Source organism: Thunnus albacares, chromosome 10 (genome assembly GCF_914725855.1).
Source record: "Thunnus albacares chromosome 10, fThuAlb1.1, whole genome shotgun sequence".
NCBI lineage: Eukaryota > Metazoa > Chordata > Actinopteri > Scombriformes > Scombridae > Thunnus > Thunnus albacares.
In genome coordinates, this window is record NC_058115.1 from 25,164,893 (window position 1) to 25,183,069 (window position 18,177).

Below are 18,177 nucleotides of genomic sequence, written 5' to 3' on the forward strand. Positions count from 1 at the left end.
TCTCTGGTTGTCGAGTGAGCCAGTGTGCAAGCATGGAGAAATAATGTAAACAGTGATTGCATGCATTTCTGGTTCATGCTCCAGTGTGCTGCAGTGTTCAAGGTTCAGCTGTAACAGGATACAAGTATTCAGAATCTGTATTTATAGAACAGAAATCAGAAATGAAAAACATTTTGAAAAAGCAGTATTGAGATTTGAAGAGGACGCTTTTTCTCTAACAAAAACATACTTATGGTCTATTTTTAAACTAGCGTGCACAGTACTTTGTCTTGCGTGCATCATGCAGTAGAAGAGCAGAGCATGGGAGAATATACACAGATCCATGTCGCTGTAACCATGGTTGGATGTTGTGGTTGCGTTTAGATTTGGTTTGATCTGAACATACTTACTATAAGTGCCTATATTGAATTATAGTTCAGCTCAGCTACAGTTTCAATTTAATTAGATTTTTATTTTATTTAACTCGATTGCTGTGTGCTGGTCGGTGCTGTCGTGACACTTAAATTTCCCTTGAGATTAATCAAGTATTTCTTATTCTTAAACGTCTAAAATCTGTATCACTTAAATTTTGCTTACAGTATATTGCAGCACCAACAGCTCGCTTTCATCTCTGTCAAGATGAAAGCACTTTCTGCCTGCTTTCACTGTTAAAACAAAGTTGAGGGATGATAAGCTGCCTTGATGCTGCACTCAGAAGCTACATAGAAGCAAAGATAGCTCACAACTCCCATCACTCAATTTCCATATTGTCTTCATATCTCCATCGTCAGATTACAGCATGAAACTTGATCTGATGAAGCTGCCCGCAGCGCAGTGAGACCAATAAGGTGTAACTCAAATCCTGCTCACAGTGCCTTATGTTGCCCGGTAAAACATTAGCTTTTCCATAATAGGATTTGCCTAGAGGCCATTGCACTTACGCGTCAATACAAAATCAATGGTGCATGGCTGAGAAATTGGAATTCATCAACGGCAAAAAGTACTCGAGCTTTGACACCTCTGTAGCACACTTCCTCGTAGGTGCTGCACTTTACGGTGTTTTTGGCCCACGGACTCGTTTTTCATGAGGTTTAATGTGAGAATTGAGCAGAGACACTGGGAAACAAAAGGCGATTCAGAGATGCGTTCACCAGCACGCAACAACGAAAACTGGTCCTTCCGATCGGTTGTGCAGCAGAATGGCGTTTTTAAGAGAGTAACAGAAATTCCAGACATTTCTACGGCTCACACTTGGTCACAGTGAGGGAGGAAATAGCTCTCATTCCAGCGCCAAGCATGACCTTGGGAGGACCAGCACTACTGACTGCTGAGTAGTACTATAATGATAAAACACTTTCTATCTCTCCCACACACACAAACCTCAGAACTGTAAATATAAATCCACTCTCTGTCTTTGAATTCTTAAATCAAACTCAAATGGCCGTTATCTCTCTGTATCTTCATTTAATATATTTTCTTGCTTTCCCGTCATATTAAACATTCATTAAATTCTTCATTATAATAAAAAATTGCCCAGACTTTCCTCTCACTCTGCTCAGTCTCTAAATTCTAAAACCTCATCCATCTCTACTCCCTCTCATTATATTCAACACTCCAGTACATATTCTCTCCCTCTCAGCCCCCATAACCCTGGGTTGGGTGACTGCTGGGAGCTTTCACAGTGCAAACAGGCCTTTTGACAGCCAAGGGGGGCCGCAGCCCTAGCTCTGCTCTTACCATCCATCCAGGGTTTTTTTTTTCTGCAAGTAAGCTTAGATTCAGATTAATTACTGTATTTGCTAAACATTTCAAGGCAATGCAGCAATGCAGTGGCAGTGATTTGCGACCGAGGCAACGTCAAAAATGGAGGAACAGAAGGTTTTGTTGGTGATAATTGTTCACTAAAAACAATAACCATCTGCATAGTAATGACTCTGCCTGTGTAGTTTGTGCTTGAGGGGCTGGGACACTAAATTACATCCCCCAATATTAAAATTGTGTCCCTTGGAAGATTTGTAATCAGACAGAAATTGCGCTAATGCCGTTTGACTGACATTTCAAGATGGAAAAAGCATCTGCCAATGACTGCTGGGACTGCAGAAAGTGAGCCAGTGGGAAAGCCCTGCAGCCTGCCCAAATCCAGCTGTCACTGACCAGCTCACAAGAACAGCTGGATTTTTGTCCCGGGGGAACAAGACAATGTTTTCATACTGTCAGTCAACAAAGACAATGTGTAAGATCAGCGTTTTGCATGTGCAGGGCACCGGGAAATCCGCCAACCTCGATAGAGAGTGATCTGCCGAAACAGGCTGGAAGTCCCTGGTTTTGACCTACACAAGAGAATCACAGCAACAGTGTGTTATTACACTCTTAAAGGGGACGTATCGTGCATATTTCTAGGTCTATATTTATATTCTGGGGCTCTACTTGAATATCTTTGCATGAGTTACAGTCATCTTATACTGGCCCTTTATTCAGCCCCTCAGTTCAGCCTCTGTCTGAAACAAGTCGTATCGGCTCCTATCTCTTTAAGACCCCCCCCTCCTGATGAGCCGACTCTCTTCTGATTGGCCAGTTGCCCCTCGGCAGACTTCCAACGGCTCGGGACGCTAAACAAACAGTAGTAGTAGAATATAACTTCTTTTTCTCATTCTTTACTCGAAATAGAAACTACATGTTCAAGTCGGAATCTGACCATAAATATGAGAGTGGACAACGTGAGCAACCTTAGCAACAAAGGCTACTGATGGACGGCCATGGCTTTTGACTTGCAGGGACCGTTTTTAATATAGACGTCCTAAAACAAAAATAACAGAAAATCACAAAAAGCATAATATGTCCATTTAAAACAAGAGGTTTCATTTCCCGAGCATCTGTGTGTAGTTTAATATACAAACATTTCACTATAAAAAGACTTCGTACATGAATCTAGAGCTGAAATAATTGGTCGATTAATAATTACTCAAGGGACATAAAAAGTAATCCATCATTCCAGCTTCTCAGCTGTGAAGAGTGGTTGTTTTTTTCAGTTTTTTTTAATCATCATAAACTGAATAGTTTTATTCAGTTTTGGCCTGACAAGATATTTGAAGACATCTCCTGGGCTTTAAGACATTGTGATGAACATTTTTCACTATTAGACTAAACAGTAATGAAAATATGAAACTCATATATGCTCCTCATATTCACAGCCATGACACACTGACCTCTCATGTACATTATGAACAAATAAAGCATCTGTTGTCGTTCATTTCAGTCTATTCAAACTGCCATTCGCACACCTCTACAAAACATTTCTGTTTGTTGCCAAAGACACCTACACGACTAGCTGCTGTTAAGTGCTTTCTTTGGTTTTTCAGTTCTGAAATAAGGTCAGACTTCCTCAATTAAATCTCCTCTCAGTCCCTCTCCAGCTGAACTGAAAATGAACCCCTGGCAGATAACGCATCCGCATTTCAGATACAGTGTTTGAATTTTTCACCGTGTAACCACAGAGAAGAGAGGAGAGTGTTGCTGTCGGCACCTGTGATCAGTCAGTCGCCTGCGACTGTAGCGACCAACCATTGAGCCACAGCACGGGTGATTTATAATGTTAGTGGCTCTTGTGGCATGCAGCAACATGGCGTGGTTTAAAAGCCCCTATATTCCCGTCTCTCACCCCCTCAGTGTTGATCTCACCATCCCTTCATCTCTTGTTGCCTCTTTTTCAGATCTCCATCTCTCATTTCAGTCTCTCTTCCCCGGGCTTTCTTTATTTCTCTTGCCTTTTCCTTTCCCCCCCCCCCAGTCCCGTTCATCTCTCTAGCTGTGAGAAAAGCCGTGTTTTATATCTTCACTGTATTTATATTCTTAAAAATGCCGGAAAATCCAGGTACAAAGTGTCCCGGCAGCTTCACATTGTCTGCAGCCTTTGATTTTCTCTTTCTTTCTCTCTCCTTTCTCTCTCTCTCTGCTCACATTTTAGTTCCCAGGGAGGTAAGAGGAGAAGACAGACATATCCCCCAACACCAATCCTCCCTCCTCCAAACACATGAACACACACACACCTCCTGCCCCACCCACACATACAGAAATACAGGTGCACACTCAGCACACCGATCCATGCTGGTCGACATGACTAATATGCAGTGATATATCATAGAAACAAGTGCTTACACATAGAAACGGTCACCATGCAGGCGCTCTCTTTCGCTCTCCAACAAACAAACACAACCAAGAGCCTAATTTGCAGGTAAAGTATCAGCAAGTCAGTTCAGGTTTGTCAGCTTTGTGTTCCCATCACTAAGACACCAGCAGCAAAACAGACAAGGAAACACAGCAATGTTTGGCAGCAGCTTGGCTTTAGTGACCAATTCAGGGTTTGATGATGGCGATAATAGTTCCAGCTGTACTGTTATTGCACTCTTGAGCGAGAGCAGGGCTAACTTCTACACATATTTACTGATTTCTCAATTTTATAGCGGTTCCACTTGCTTTTTGATGCAGATAAATGCTGAGCGGAGATCAGTTATTGTTTGAAAGGAGGCTTGCGGTATGACTAAGGCATAGGTTGAAATAAAAACGATCAATAACGCTATACAGCCACAGTAGCAGCCTCCCACACATCCCTGTATTGAATCAGAGACCAGCAGATCACAGAAGAAATGACAGCATTGCAGGCTGGATATGCAACCTTTTAATGGGCTCGGACAAACACATCATGTTTTTTGATAAATATGTTAATTTCATTTTAATTTTGCAGCAGTCAAATCAATAATTTTCAACTTGTAGGTCTCTGAGGACACCACTCTGTGATGGGGGGGGGGGGGTACCAATAGGCTCTGCTGATTTATAAATTGTCAAGATCCCAAAACAGTGAGAAAGTAAAGGAAGCTTTAAGAATATTTGGACGACAGGAACTACTGCATTTAAATACAAGCTGTAACTGGATTATTGTACAGTAGTCTGGCTGCACAATAACAAAGACTGGCAGTCGGACCATTATATTGGATTAACTGTTAATGTGCAAAAATGAAGTCACAATTACTTTGAAGTTTCAATTGGATTGGGGTCCGTTTTGATACTCTGGAGTATATGTGCCTTATTAATGGATTATTAAGGTTATGAGGCATTCACTGTATTCAGATTAGGGGTTTCAAAACTAAACTCCCTAGCAGAATTTTTAAAAAAAAGAAACGTTAATTTTACATATTTACTTCCACTTATTAAGAGTTGTCATGTTGTTATTAAGAGTCAGTATGATTGTGACTGACTCACAGAGTATGAATAGTTGTATTCAGTATATCTAGATGAGATTTATTTTATACTCAGTTTTCTATAAATGCTCATTTAGTCTACCACATTTTTACTTTCCTGTTAGATCTTTGATACAAAATAAGCTGATAATTTTAAATAATGTGACAACCAAAGTTACTGTATATTTTGTATTCTTTTAAGTTATAGTCACCTAGTAAAAATACTGCTGTACAAACCTCCTGGCACAGACAACAGGCATAAATTTGCATGTGATGACATCAATAGCAAATCTGTGGCAGCTTGCTGGCAGCTGTTTCTGAGCGTTTACAGTAGATACCAGCTGAGCAAGTTGTTTAATCTGCAGATCTCACTCTAAACAGACTCACCTGACTGCTGACATTTAAATTAATAACAATAATAAGCACACAGTCCTGAGTAATTACCCATTTTCATCAAGGTCTCATAAGTTGAATTATAGCTTACCAACTAATTGTTGTTTTGGGTTGTCACATTGTAGGCCTGTTATTTTGTCACCTGTCTAGAATGTTATGCCTTTTTATTGTATTTCCCTTTTTGTAAAAGTATTTCTCAATAAAACACACAACTTTTTTTCCAAGTTGTTAAATACAAAACATGATTTTGGTGTGAAGTGAGTGTGTGGTTGAGGTGTTTTCTCAGCTTTCAGTAGCTGATAGATCTTTCACTGTCGCTTCCTCTTTTTAACTCAGGCGTTTACATATATATAGTCTATATATACATGCTTTATACAGTAGATGTGTAAGTGCTGTCAAGTATGCCTGCTTTGGTGTCTTCTTTTTTTTTTTTACACTAGTCATATTTATGAGTCTCTACTTAAATGTCAGTGAAATCTGTCAAAGCGCTCATCCAGTGGTGGTGCAGCTCAAATTAAAATGTGAAGCAGTTGAAGCTAGTTTGAAACGCAGTATTTACCATTTGACTCCTACAGTTAGAGGGTTGTACAAAATACACGCTGTACTGTTTCCAAAATAGGACACCTTAACATATGAGCGGTTTGATCTTGAGATGAGTTGTCAGTTCTGTCTTTACATTTTAATTAGTCTGCATTGTGCAGGTGTGCTTTCACTTAATGTTTGATATTACCAAGGCGGAAACATGTCACAACTTGAGCACTTCCCTTGTTTTTGTCATAGATGTAATCAGGTGTCTATATGGAACATCCTGACTGGAAACAGCCTGGAGTTAAAAATAAAGAACAATGACGTGAATCGTGATAATTTCATACATTCAAATACACCAATCAAATGACCTAAAAAAGCCTTCCACTGAATAATAAGATAACACTCATGTCTTTAAGCAGAAATCAGATTTTACAAGGTGTTGGGGGTGTGTGGCGTGTGTTTGTGTCACTGATGTGAGCCTTTATGATCAGATCAGAAATGACTCCACACTCATGGATCCAAAACATGAATCAGCACAACCATCAATCAACAGGGACGACGAAACCGATTTTAAAGCAGCCTTCAAAAAGGTTGAACGATCTTCACCGTGCACCGAAACAGATCCAACGACCATATCAGTGTCATGATTATTGACTGGTGGTGATTTGTGCGTGAGCATCTGAAAAAAGGGCAGTCCTCCCTGAACCGTAATTGACAGTCGTTATTCCCGTGACCTTGGACTCTCGAGCTGTTAGGCGTAGTTGGGGCGGATATGGAGGGGTCTCACCCGAAGCGAGGGGAGAAAAGGGGAAGGGAAAAGATCAGAGCTGTAACTTTAATCTTTGATGTCATCAAGAGACACAGCCCGCAGCCTGTTGATGACATCACAGATTACAATCTCTGGTTTCTTTTTTGAAGAGGTGGCTGCACAAATTTCAGATTTAAAAGATAACAATAATTCAGCTTAAGGGTTGGATGATCATTTATCCTCACACCCTCCTCCTCCTCCTCCTCCTCCTCCTCCTTCCACACCCAAAAACCTCCACTCCCCCCTCCTGTTTATTCCCTACCTTGATCCAATTTTTTCGAGAACAGTCTTTTCCAGCCCCTATCATAAGATGCATCTGTCACCTGTGTGTGAATCCGGTTGAGTGCATGCATGTGTATACTTGTGTGTCAGTTGACTTCCTATGTGTGTGTGTAGGTGTGCGTGTGCACGCGTTTGATTTATTAGTGTGCGTGCCTCAGTGAAGGAAACCGCTCTCCAGAAAAGAAACACAATGAAAGGGAAATATGTGTCATGTCCTTGCTAGCCCTCGAAGGAGAGGGAGATCTATTTCTGTTGCCACAAATGGAGGTGTTCAAACAGCCTTCAATGGCAGAGATTTGCCTCTTCACACAGACACACACACACACACACTCACACACACACACACACACACACACACACACACATACATACATACAGAGAGAGAGCGAGAGCTAGAGAAAAGGCTAATCATTCTTGTGAGGCGAAAGAGACTGAGCGAAACGCACAGATGAAAAAGATAATAGAGTGAGAGAGAATTAAGAGAAGGAGGAGGAGGAGACGGAAAAAGAGAGAGAAGGGGGAGGGGAGGAGGAAGGCAGAATAATGTACACTGAGTTCACAAATATTGGCACACAGACACACACGCACTCACACAGACACACACACACACACACACACACACACACACACACACACACACACACACAGTTCCCACATAAAAGCAGAGTGCTAGTTGTTTACCTAGAGGCATGCCTTTGTTGAGGAGATGTGAGCTTCCCATGGCGTGTTCCCCAGCCGGCCAGCACAGAACAGAAACCTACAGTCTTCACACAGCAGACATGAACAGGAATCCAGTCAGCATATGGCGGCTGTGGCCAGCTACCTCGCTTCCCTTAGTCCTTCTCCCAGCCCCTTAGTGACAAGCATACACATGTGCTCCCCCTCTTTTCTCTCTCTCTCTCTCTCTCTCTCTCTCTCTCTCTCTCTCTCTCTCTCTCTCTCTCCCCTCCCTTCCGTCCCCTTCGCTTGCCGGCACTCTATCTGTCTTACCCCCCCCCCCCACCCCCCCACCACCACCTCCCTGCCTCCCTCCTTCCCTTTCGTCTCTAGCTCCCTCCCTCCCCTCCCTTTCTCACTTTCTATTACAGAAAATCTCTCTGTCTTTCTGTCTTTCTGTCTCTGTCACCAAAAAAAAAAAAACAAAAAACAAAAACATGCGCACACACACACACACTGAATGCAAGCACCGCTACGTTTATGAGAGCAGGAGGACAAGTAAGTGTAAAAGAGATGGCGGGAGGGAAGAGTGTGTGTGTGTGTGTGTGTGTGTGTGTGTGTGTTTGAGAATGTTTGTGTGAGAGAGAGCAGGAATGGGGAGGAGCTAACGCCAGCCAAAATTCATCTTTTGTTTCCTTAAAGACGACGGAGGAAAAAAAAAAAAGAAAAGAAAAGAAAGAAGAGTTATGCAATTACAAGGCTGTAGCAAGAGAGGAAAAACTTGTTCTCTCTATTATAAGGGAAACAATTATGAACCTCATGAAAACTTCATTGTAATTAGAAATAAAATGTTTGGACTTCATAAGCTGCTTCTGTGTGTATAATAAATAATTACAAACCCTGCACAAAAGTTTCCCCAGACCCAATTTAATTGCTGGTTTTGTTCTAATAATTTCACTTTATAAGCTTATTTTGTAATTATACAAAGTATGGTCGCCTTTTTCAGAACATTCGAACTTGTCATTTCAGTTAGTAATGACCAATAAAATTCACACTTAGAACTAAATAATACATCATACTTAAACATTTCCATGAATAATCCACAATTTCTGCAGGTGTGTGAGTGAGTGTGCTGTACTTGTACCTTTCATATCATATCATATATCATATCATCAAGATTAGCATGAAAATGCCAAGCATGAACACAGGTGCATTACATATGTTTTTCTTTCAAGTAAGGTGGTACAAAAGCATCAAATTAGATACTCTGCACAAACAAAACTGATGTGATGTGTATGCTGATTATTTGCAGGATAAACAACATGAAGAGTCCTTGATGTGTTATCTTGTAAAATACTGTCAAGGACATTTAAACTGATGAAAATAATCCTCACATAGCTAAAATATCCAAATCCTATTCAGAGTGTTCAGTATATTTTATATGGAGAGGGATAGGAAGCTTTTAAACTGTTATTTAATTATAGAATTACTAATTATAGAAGTACTGCAGTTGGCCTAAATATTGTAAATATGAATTAGTCCATACTCCAAATAGACAAAAACAAATGAATGAATATCTACAACTGTGCTGTTTTCCATTCACATACGTTTATCTGTGATACAACTAGTAAAACCAAACTTTTCTATTATATGATAATATTATATCATAAGTACAAGTATTGCCAAAACTGAGATAAGGCAATAGTTTAATTATCCAATTTATGATGAGGTTTTATTGCTACAACACACACAGTCAAATGGATGGAGTTTATGATTTATTGTGGCTTTTTACTTTTTTAGCTCTAAGCTGACTTTTTTTGTTTTTTCGAACAACCCAAGTTCAAATTTTCTGATTCTTGTTTCCTCCAAAAACATATAATATCCATATATTGCAAAATGTAGAATATGACTGCCAACAGATTATATTTTTAATGAGATACTTTTACTCCTGTGCAACATGATACTTTTACATTGTGCTTTTGTGCTCCGTTTGACACCTTTACACCTACTCAGACCCTTTCTATTCCTGCAGTGGTGATGTTGGAGTCACTCTTATCCACACTTGGCCACTTAATAACCACAGTGATATAAGCAGCCTCAGATGCCCCCCTAACTGCCAGGCACTAACCTAGTTTAACAGCAATGATGGTTACATCACATCCTCACTATTGGTAAATGTCACATACAGCCAGTGGGCAAGTTGTTCAAATTCAAAATGAGGCGGATGGTGAGGGAAACAGTTGTTTTCAACACTGTCGGTAGGCTGACTCATGACCTTTATCATATACTATCAACCCCCACTTGTCTCATCAACTCCTCCTGTCATTCACCGCTGGCTTCATGCTAAACAGAATGATAAAACTATCTTCACAGGAGAATGAACTTGTTATCCGCAGATAGAAAATATGGCTCCCCATGATGAGCAGAGCTCTGAACCCCAGCTTTTTGTTTCATAAAATAATTCAACAGGGATTTAGTCAGCCCTCTCCAGCTGTTAGATTCGTCATCATCTCTTTCCACACCAGCGACAGCAATGAGTCAGAGACCAGAAGAGGTCTGATGGGAATTATGCCTAATCATAAGCCAGCAAGAGGACATGTTATTTAGGCTCAAAATAAAACTGTATTTGCTGCCTTCTACAGCGCTTCTACCACTGTGACTCTAGGTGTGTTCATTAGATCATGTCTACACCAGATGGAGCAGTCAAGGTAGAAGAAGGCATGTCTCAGTAGTTCCTCAAAACAAGAAGTAAATACTTAAACTAACAAAACTATGAAGGTAAAGCAAAAGTATGCAGTCGAAAAAAAACAAAAACAGCTTTTTTCCAGCAGCTGCAGGTGACAGCATACTGGGAGCCAGTAAAAGAGGCATGATCAGTTACCAGCCTAAACAAATGAGGTGCTTCTTGTGGTTGCAGAGTCGCCACTCTTTGTGCAAGAATGTACCAACTTCAACTGTGTTCAGTATTCCCTATTGGCCTGACCCTTGACACCATCTCTAGATGCTCATTGCACGTAGAACCATTGATTAGTGGCAAAGGGTAAAGTTTCAGAAAAAATCCAAATCCAGGCAAAATCCCTTCTGTTTGTCATACAAAAGTTGACTTGCCTTTTGAACTGCAGTCGAATGGCAGCCACTGTGAACAGAGTTGAGCCTGTCCCTGACTTTTAGACTTGAAGAACAGGGCCCCTCAACAATATAAAGATTCCAACTAAATCTGATTTTATGAATATTTGAGGTAATAAAAAAGGCAATGTGCTGAATCATGAATAATGTTCAAATCACGACAACTATTTTACCAGTTTGTTTACAGGCTTTAAGAGCTTAGTGAGAGTGTATAACATCATATTACAACAACAAATCAATATCCAGCTTGAATCAGCCCAATTCATGCCCACAAAGTTTGCCTGAAACTTAGGTGTCATGATTGATGACCAACTAACCTTTAAGGTTCATGTGGCCTCGATTGCTCGGTCGTGTCAATTTGCACTGTACAACATCAGGAAGATCAGGCCCTTTCTGTCTGAGCATGCAGCACGACTTCTGGTGCAGGCTCTCATAATATCAGGCATTGACTACTGCAACTCCTTACTGTCAGGCCTCTTCGCATGCAGGTTCAAACCTCTGCAGATGATCCAGAACACAGCGGTGCATCTGGTCTTCAACCAGCCCAAAACAGCACGTCATCCCACTGTCGATATCCATCCACTGGCTCCAAGTTGCTGCCCGCATCAAAACATCAAATACCCTGACACTTGCTAACAAAACAGCAACTAAAACATCTCCCACCTACCTGAACTCCCTCATTCAGGTCTACGCTCCCTACCACTCACTACGCTCTGCCAATATAAGGCACCTGGTATCACCACCACAACAGAGCCGTAAGTCACTAGCCAGACTCTTCTCTTCTGTAGTTCCCCGGTGGTGGAACGAGTTACCAAACTCTGTTCAATCCGCAGAGTCCCTCTTGATCTTCCCTCAGAAATGCTAGAGAACAAGCTCTTTCATGAACAACTCTGCACCTGATACTTATAAAATAAAATAAAAAAATAAAGCATCTTCATCCTTAGATTTATGGCACTTACTTGTGTTGTTCTCTCCTGACTCTCCTGTGTTGTATTAACTCTCATGTGTACGTTACTTTGGATAAAATCGTCTGCTAAATGAAATTGTAACACTGTAACATTAAGCTCCACACTGGAGAAACTACAGATGGGTGTCAAATTAAAGGAAAAACCAACTTAAAGTGTCTTAGTAATGTTGTTAGGCCACCACATGCTGCCAGGACAGCTTCAGTGCGTCTCAGCATTCATTCTACAAGTCTCTGAACTCTTCTGGAGGAATGAACACCATTCTTCCAAAAGATATTCCTTCATTGGTGTTTTTTATGATGATGGTGGAGAGCGCTGTCTTAACACGTCAGTCTAAAATCTCCCATTGGTGTTCAACTGGGTTGAGATCTGGTGACTGCAAAGGCCATAGCCTATGATTCACATCATTTTCATACTCACCAAACCATTCAGTGACCCCTCATGCCCTATGAATTGGGGCATTGTCATCCTGGAAGAGACCACTCCCATCAGGATAGAAATGTTTCATCATAGGATAAAGGTGATCACTGAGAACAACTTTGTATTGGTTTGCAGTGACCCTTCCCTTTAAGAGGACAAGTGGACCCAAACCATGCCAGAAAAATGCCCCCCACAACATAACAGAGATCCCCTAACTATAGGGGTCAAGCATTCAGACCTGGACCAGTTTTTCCTTTAATTTGTCACCCGTCCATATCAGCCACTCAATATTCGAATCGGGTGCACTAACTCTAAAACCCAGACACACTTTGGCTGCCAAAGGTCTCGCCATAACCACTGTGATATATTAAACTCAACCAATTATGCTAATTAAATCGCTAAAATGATTACTTTGTTAATTGGAAACATTTCTATGACTTCCGCCATCATCACACATAGATGATATTGCTATAAAGTCCATGCATTCAAGCATTAAAGGCTGCAACATATTTCTGTATGACAAGGAATGGATAAGGTAGGCAGGTCCAGCTTTGCCTCTTACACCAAATTCAAACTGACAACCTGGAGTCAACAAACGTGAGAAGCTACAGACACATTTGTGATGTTGACAAGGCCGACGGCAACTTCACTCGGACCAACTCTTACACGCTAGACACAAACGTTCCCCGGGAGGTAGAAGAAACATGAAACATATTCTGTGCTTCTAAATTAGGATGGAGAGGGGAGAAAACAGTGCAGGGAGAAGATTATCTGAACTCCCCTTGCTACAGTACACAGGGAAGAAAGAACAAATGCTCCTTAGAAGGAAAGAACAAGTAATGATTGGTAGAATATTTAATGCTGCTCATGAGGGAAAAGAAGAGTGAGGGGAGGAAAGAGATGAGAGAGGATAGATAGAAAGAATTTTTCATGTGTGCAAACCAAGCAGTGATATTCACACATACAGTATATTGTGTAGGGTGGGCATCAACAGTTACGCCCTTTTCTCTCTCTTTATCACTCCACACCCACTGTTTTCCTCCTCTTCAATTTCTCTCCTCCTCCATCCTCTCTACCTCTCAGCTCCTCACCCTCTATCCACCTCCCCTCTGTCTGCCTTTCCCCTCCCCTCTTCCTTCTCTGTCTCTTTACCTCCTGCTCTTGCTTTCTGTCTTCTATCCCTCACAATTTCTCTCTCAATCTCATTCGCACTTTATCACCCCCCCCTCCCCTCCCACTCGTCATTCCCACATCCCTTTCACTCTATTTTCCATCTCTGGATTTCTCACCATACATCCCACCCCCCCCCCCCCCCCACACACACACACCCACCTCCCACCCCTTCTCCCTCTCTCTGTAGTCACTGCAGCGTGTCTAATGGTTCAGCTCCTTCTCAGCAGATCCACCAAGCGGAGGCCGGGCGAGCGGCAGCCCCGACTAACGCCTCCCAACCGCTGGCCTTATCAAGACTGACAGCCAGCCAGACATTGAGCTATCACTAACACACACACATAGACACACACATTTATTTATACAAGCTCATGCACAGACAAATGTATCCACACTCACACCAGCAGTTGCGTGCAAAACAAGTATACTAACATACTGTGGTACAGGTTCAAACGCAGATACACAAGAAGCAAAAAAAAAATGCAACTGCAACCAAGTGTGCACATGTACAAACAGAAAAAAAGACATTAATGAGACACATGGATGCACTGTTACATTATTTCTCTAAATATGTGGCCAACACAATATCCATCGCACAAGCTGCAAACGTGCAGATGGATGCGGGGACACACAAACACACAAACAGCAAATTTGATTTATGGATACTGACAGTGAGCTGCAGAGTAGTGTGAATGCCACTACAGAGGAGAGTGCAGATACTGGAGAAACCGGCAATCTGATCTACTACAGGAGCAGACGGGTACCGCAGGCATGAAGCATCTAACCCATAGATGCTATGTGTAGAGGAGGAGGAGGAGGAGGAGGAGGAGGAGGGGGAGGAAGAGGGAGGGCAGAGGAGGAGAATGAAAGGAAGTGGAAGAACAGGCAGGAGAGATGAAGGTTGTTAGAAAGGAAAAGTGAAGGGAAGCAGGATGAAAAGAAAAGGGGGATAGGAAGAGGTGAGCAGTAAAAAAGGAAAGAGCAGATTAGGGAGAAAAGGGGGTGGAGGATGAGATTTGAGGAAAGGAATCATTAATATCACAGAGAGTTGGATGTTGAGAATTAACTGACAGCTGAAAGTCCTCAATAAAGTGTAAGTGTAACTGTACGAGGTCTCCAGATTAGAGAAACTGGTTTATGGCAGTTTAAATCTTTGGTCAAGCTGAGAAGATCATGGCCAGCAGAGGAAAATCCATTTAAAAGCACTTAAAAATCCAATATCGCTGGTAATATAGGGGTCTCATTGATGTGACATGCTCTTGACTTTTTTACAGCGTAATCACATCGCTTCCCATCGTATACTTATGTGTGTATGTATGTAGTCGTTAAAAAAGTAGCATAAGGATGCTTAAAGAGTGATCACTGTATCTTAGAAACCTGTGATGTATGAATGTGAATTTAAAGGATGGGTTCACAATTTTTCAAGTACGTATTAAAACAACAGTCAGGTGACCAAATTGAAACATGTTTTTCTTGTCATAATGATTCTTCCTGTTCATACTGACCATCAGAGGATCCCTTCATAACTGTACTCATAACACACACACTGTAAGTGATGATAGGGGACAAAATCCACAATCCTGCTTCTGTGCAAAAATGTAATTTAAAAAGTTTATTTGAAGTTAATATGAAACTTCAGCTGTCCACTTAGTCAAATCAAGTAGATATCTTTCAATGTTAGTCTTTTTAGTGCCAAAGTCCCTCTTTATGTTACTATACTTCCACCGCAGCTCAACAGGGAAACGCTATCTGAGGAAACACAAAGAGGGAATTTTATGCTAAAAAGACTGTAAATGTGGCAGATATCCACTTGATATGACTAACTCAGACTGCCGAAGCCTTATATAAGCTTCAGATAATCTTTTAAATGAGAAAACTTGAAAGCACATATAAAGGGGATCTTTTAATAGCCAGTATGAACAGGAGGAACGATTACAGCGAGAGGAAAACCTCTTTCAGTGCTTATACGGGCACCTGACTGTTGAACACACTTGAAAAATTGTAAACCCGTCCTTTAATGGCATATTTCTGTCACAGAAGATGGAAAGTGACTTTTGGAGTAATTGTGAGCATTAACTCTGAAACGTTAATAAACATTTGAGGGGTTAACAGTGGGTTAAGTTATTATTTCTTCACACATATAACAGCTTATTCTGATGCCTCAGATGCTACCTTAAAGCCTGTATTACATCAGTATACTGTATATGAACACCAAGAAACTGAAGGTCTAACATCTGCAAGATATGGTCATTTTTCACATCAGAGTACATTTTCATTCATGTGATGGTGAGACCTTTTTATAAACGAGTCCTCAGGTTTTAGTGTCAGTCCGTTAGAAATGAAGACCAACAGCTTCTTTCTAGACTCAATATATTGCACCAACATTCAACAACCACTCAGGGCAAAATTCATTCAGAGTTAAAGAGATACCAATTCACAGCTGATTCCTTCATCATCAATAAACAATAATCCTCCAGTCACACATACTGTACACACAAAAAAAACAAAAATAAACACTCACATATTTATATATTCATACAGACGCATATAAGCAAGCCTCCATAATTACACGCAAATACAGAGACATTTTCCCCCCTATTTGGCTTGGCACAGAGATATCTCCTAACACAGTACAGAGCCAGGCTGAACGGCCGGCAGCTAGAATCACATAAACCAACACGTTCACACACACACACACACACACACACACACGCTACACACAAATTACACACAGGAAGCACTCAATACGGGGCCTAAAATACATCACAAACCTTGCATCACCTTCCTCTCTGCGTGTCCACTGTTCCACTTTGTTCCAAGGCTGGGTGGGGGTGTGGGGGTGGGGCATGCAGCAGATAATGTGCCAATTGTAAGCGACTACAGTTTGTGCCAGCCAATCAGCACGGCCTGGCACTGGACAGCAGCCAATGGCAATATGTTCACTCCAGCTGGGGGGAGGGTGCTCTCACTAACACAGGAAAAGAAGATATGGAAGGGGTGTAAACGCGGACTGTAACCTGTATTTTGAAGATCTAAAAAGACTAGAAATTATACAGTATGTGCCCTATTTTCTATGTAATGATGCCTTCACTTCTTAGGGGTTGACCTGTTTTTTTTAATGATCACATTTCAGTATTAGTGGGATAAAATAGTGTGTTTTACACACTATTAAACACACATGGGTGCACTTGAACTAAACTCAAGATTAGGTTCCAAATGGACAATCTTCTTCTTCTTCTTCATCCCCACTAACTTCAGGCTTTTTCCCACTCAGATTTTTATATTTTCTTCTCACATCTCTCAAATATCTAATAAGTTTTATTGCTTTTAATGATGGTATTCATGTCCTCTTTCTTGATATTTTGTTTAAAAATGCAGCCCTTGCCAGGGAATATGAGGTTTTATTGACTATAGTGTCTTGTGGTTTGTATTATATTTACCATGTGCACAATACTAGGGCTGCAAAAAATGATTATTTTCATTATTGATTATTAATCTGATTATTTTTTGTGATTAATCGCTGAATATAAAATGTCCAAAAATATTCACTTTACAATTATACAAAACAGAGAAAAGCAGCAAATCCTCACATTTGAGAAGCTGGAAGCTGAATTTGTGTCATTTTTGCTTGATAATGACTTGGATCTACTGATTATCAAAAATGGTTGCTTATTCATTTTGTGTTGATCAATAAATTCAGCTATTAGTTTCAATATTACACTACACACCGCTGTCATCTGTTCTGTCTGTAACTGGTAGCCAAAACGCTGTAGTTTCACATCTATCAGATGTTTTGTATTTGAATATCAGGAATCTGATCTTGTTAGATTACAGTTAACAATGTAAATGTAATGAGTGATAGATAAGGCATCGACTCACCTCTGCTTCAAGTAGATGATCAAATACAGCAACCCTGAGGAATACAAGAGCACAAAGCTGACTGATGTTTATCAAGCCTTGATTTAATTACAGAAACATTTTATAGTAAATTTTGATGCTCTCACTCTGAGCCACATTGTTAATGGACATGAAATGGCAGGTAGAATTGCCAAATATCTCTCAGATTGTTGTCATTCTAGCACATTTTACAGGTAAATGAAGGAAATTCACATTACTCAGTCCTGGTACAATACATATGCAATATATAAAAAACAACACATTAAAACTCACAAAGTACGGGAGTAAAATACTGAAAATACCAGATAATAATAATAATAAATACTATAAATATTTTTTAAAGTATAAATCTTAAATAAATAAATAAATAAATAAATAATGAAAGTACCAAGTTATAGCAGCAGTGAAAGAAGGCTGAGTGTATGGCAGGGATGAGAAGTCCTTGAAGTGATCAGGAAAAATGGGAATTTGAACATCTAACATCATAAGGAAAAGAAAAAAGCAGTTATAAAATACTAACTTTATATACATGCTTTGCATCACTGATGTTTTGCTGAATGACAATAAAAGGATCTTGAATCTTAAAACTCAACTAAATGGATACAAAGAAATGGTGGTTAGAGCTGGAGGCAATGTAATAAGATTCATAGTAGTAACAAGGGTACATAAGTCTTAAATTCACACAGTAGGTGAAAGGTTAAGAAAAACTGTTTAAGGA

At 40.5% G+C, this 18,177-nt stretch overlaps 1 protein-coding gene across 4 annotated transcripts in view; it reads right to left on the bottom strand.

Annotated features, from left to right (window-relative positions):
* The window catches only part of LOC122990018 (C-terminal binding protein 1), a 37,208-nt gene that overhangs the window by 17,160 nt on the left and 1,871 nt on the right, over positions 1–18,177 (bottom strand). For 2 of the 4 annotated variants that reach the window (XM_044363107.1, XM_044363111.1), the window contains exon 1: positions 7,906–8,143. In XM_044363107.1, coding sequence (XP_044219042.1) covers positions 7,906–7,945 — 40 coding nt within the window. In that variant the 5' untranslated portion in view covers positions 7,946–8,143. Of the gene's footprint in view, positions 1–7,905; positions 8,144–16,333; positions 16,531–17,441; positions 17,476–17,847; positions 17,936–18,177 lie in introns of those variants that run through there. The other 2 variants (XM_044363109.1, XM_044363110.1) reach the window with 2 other exon arrangements.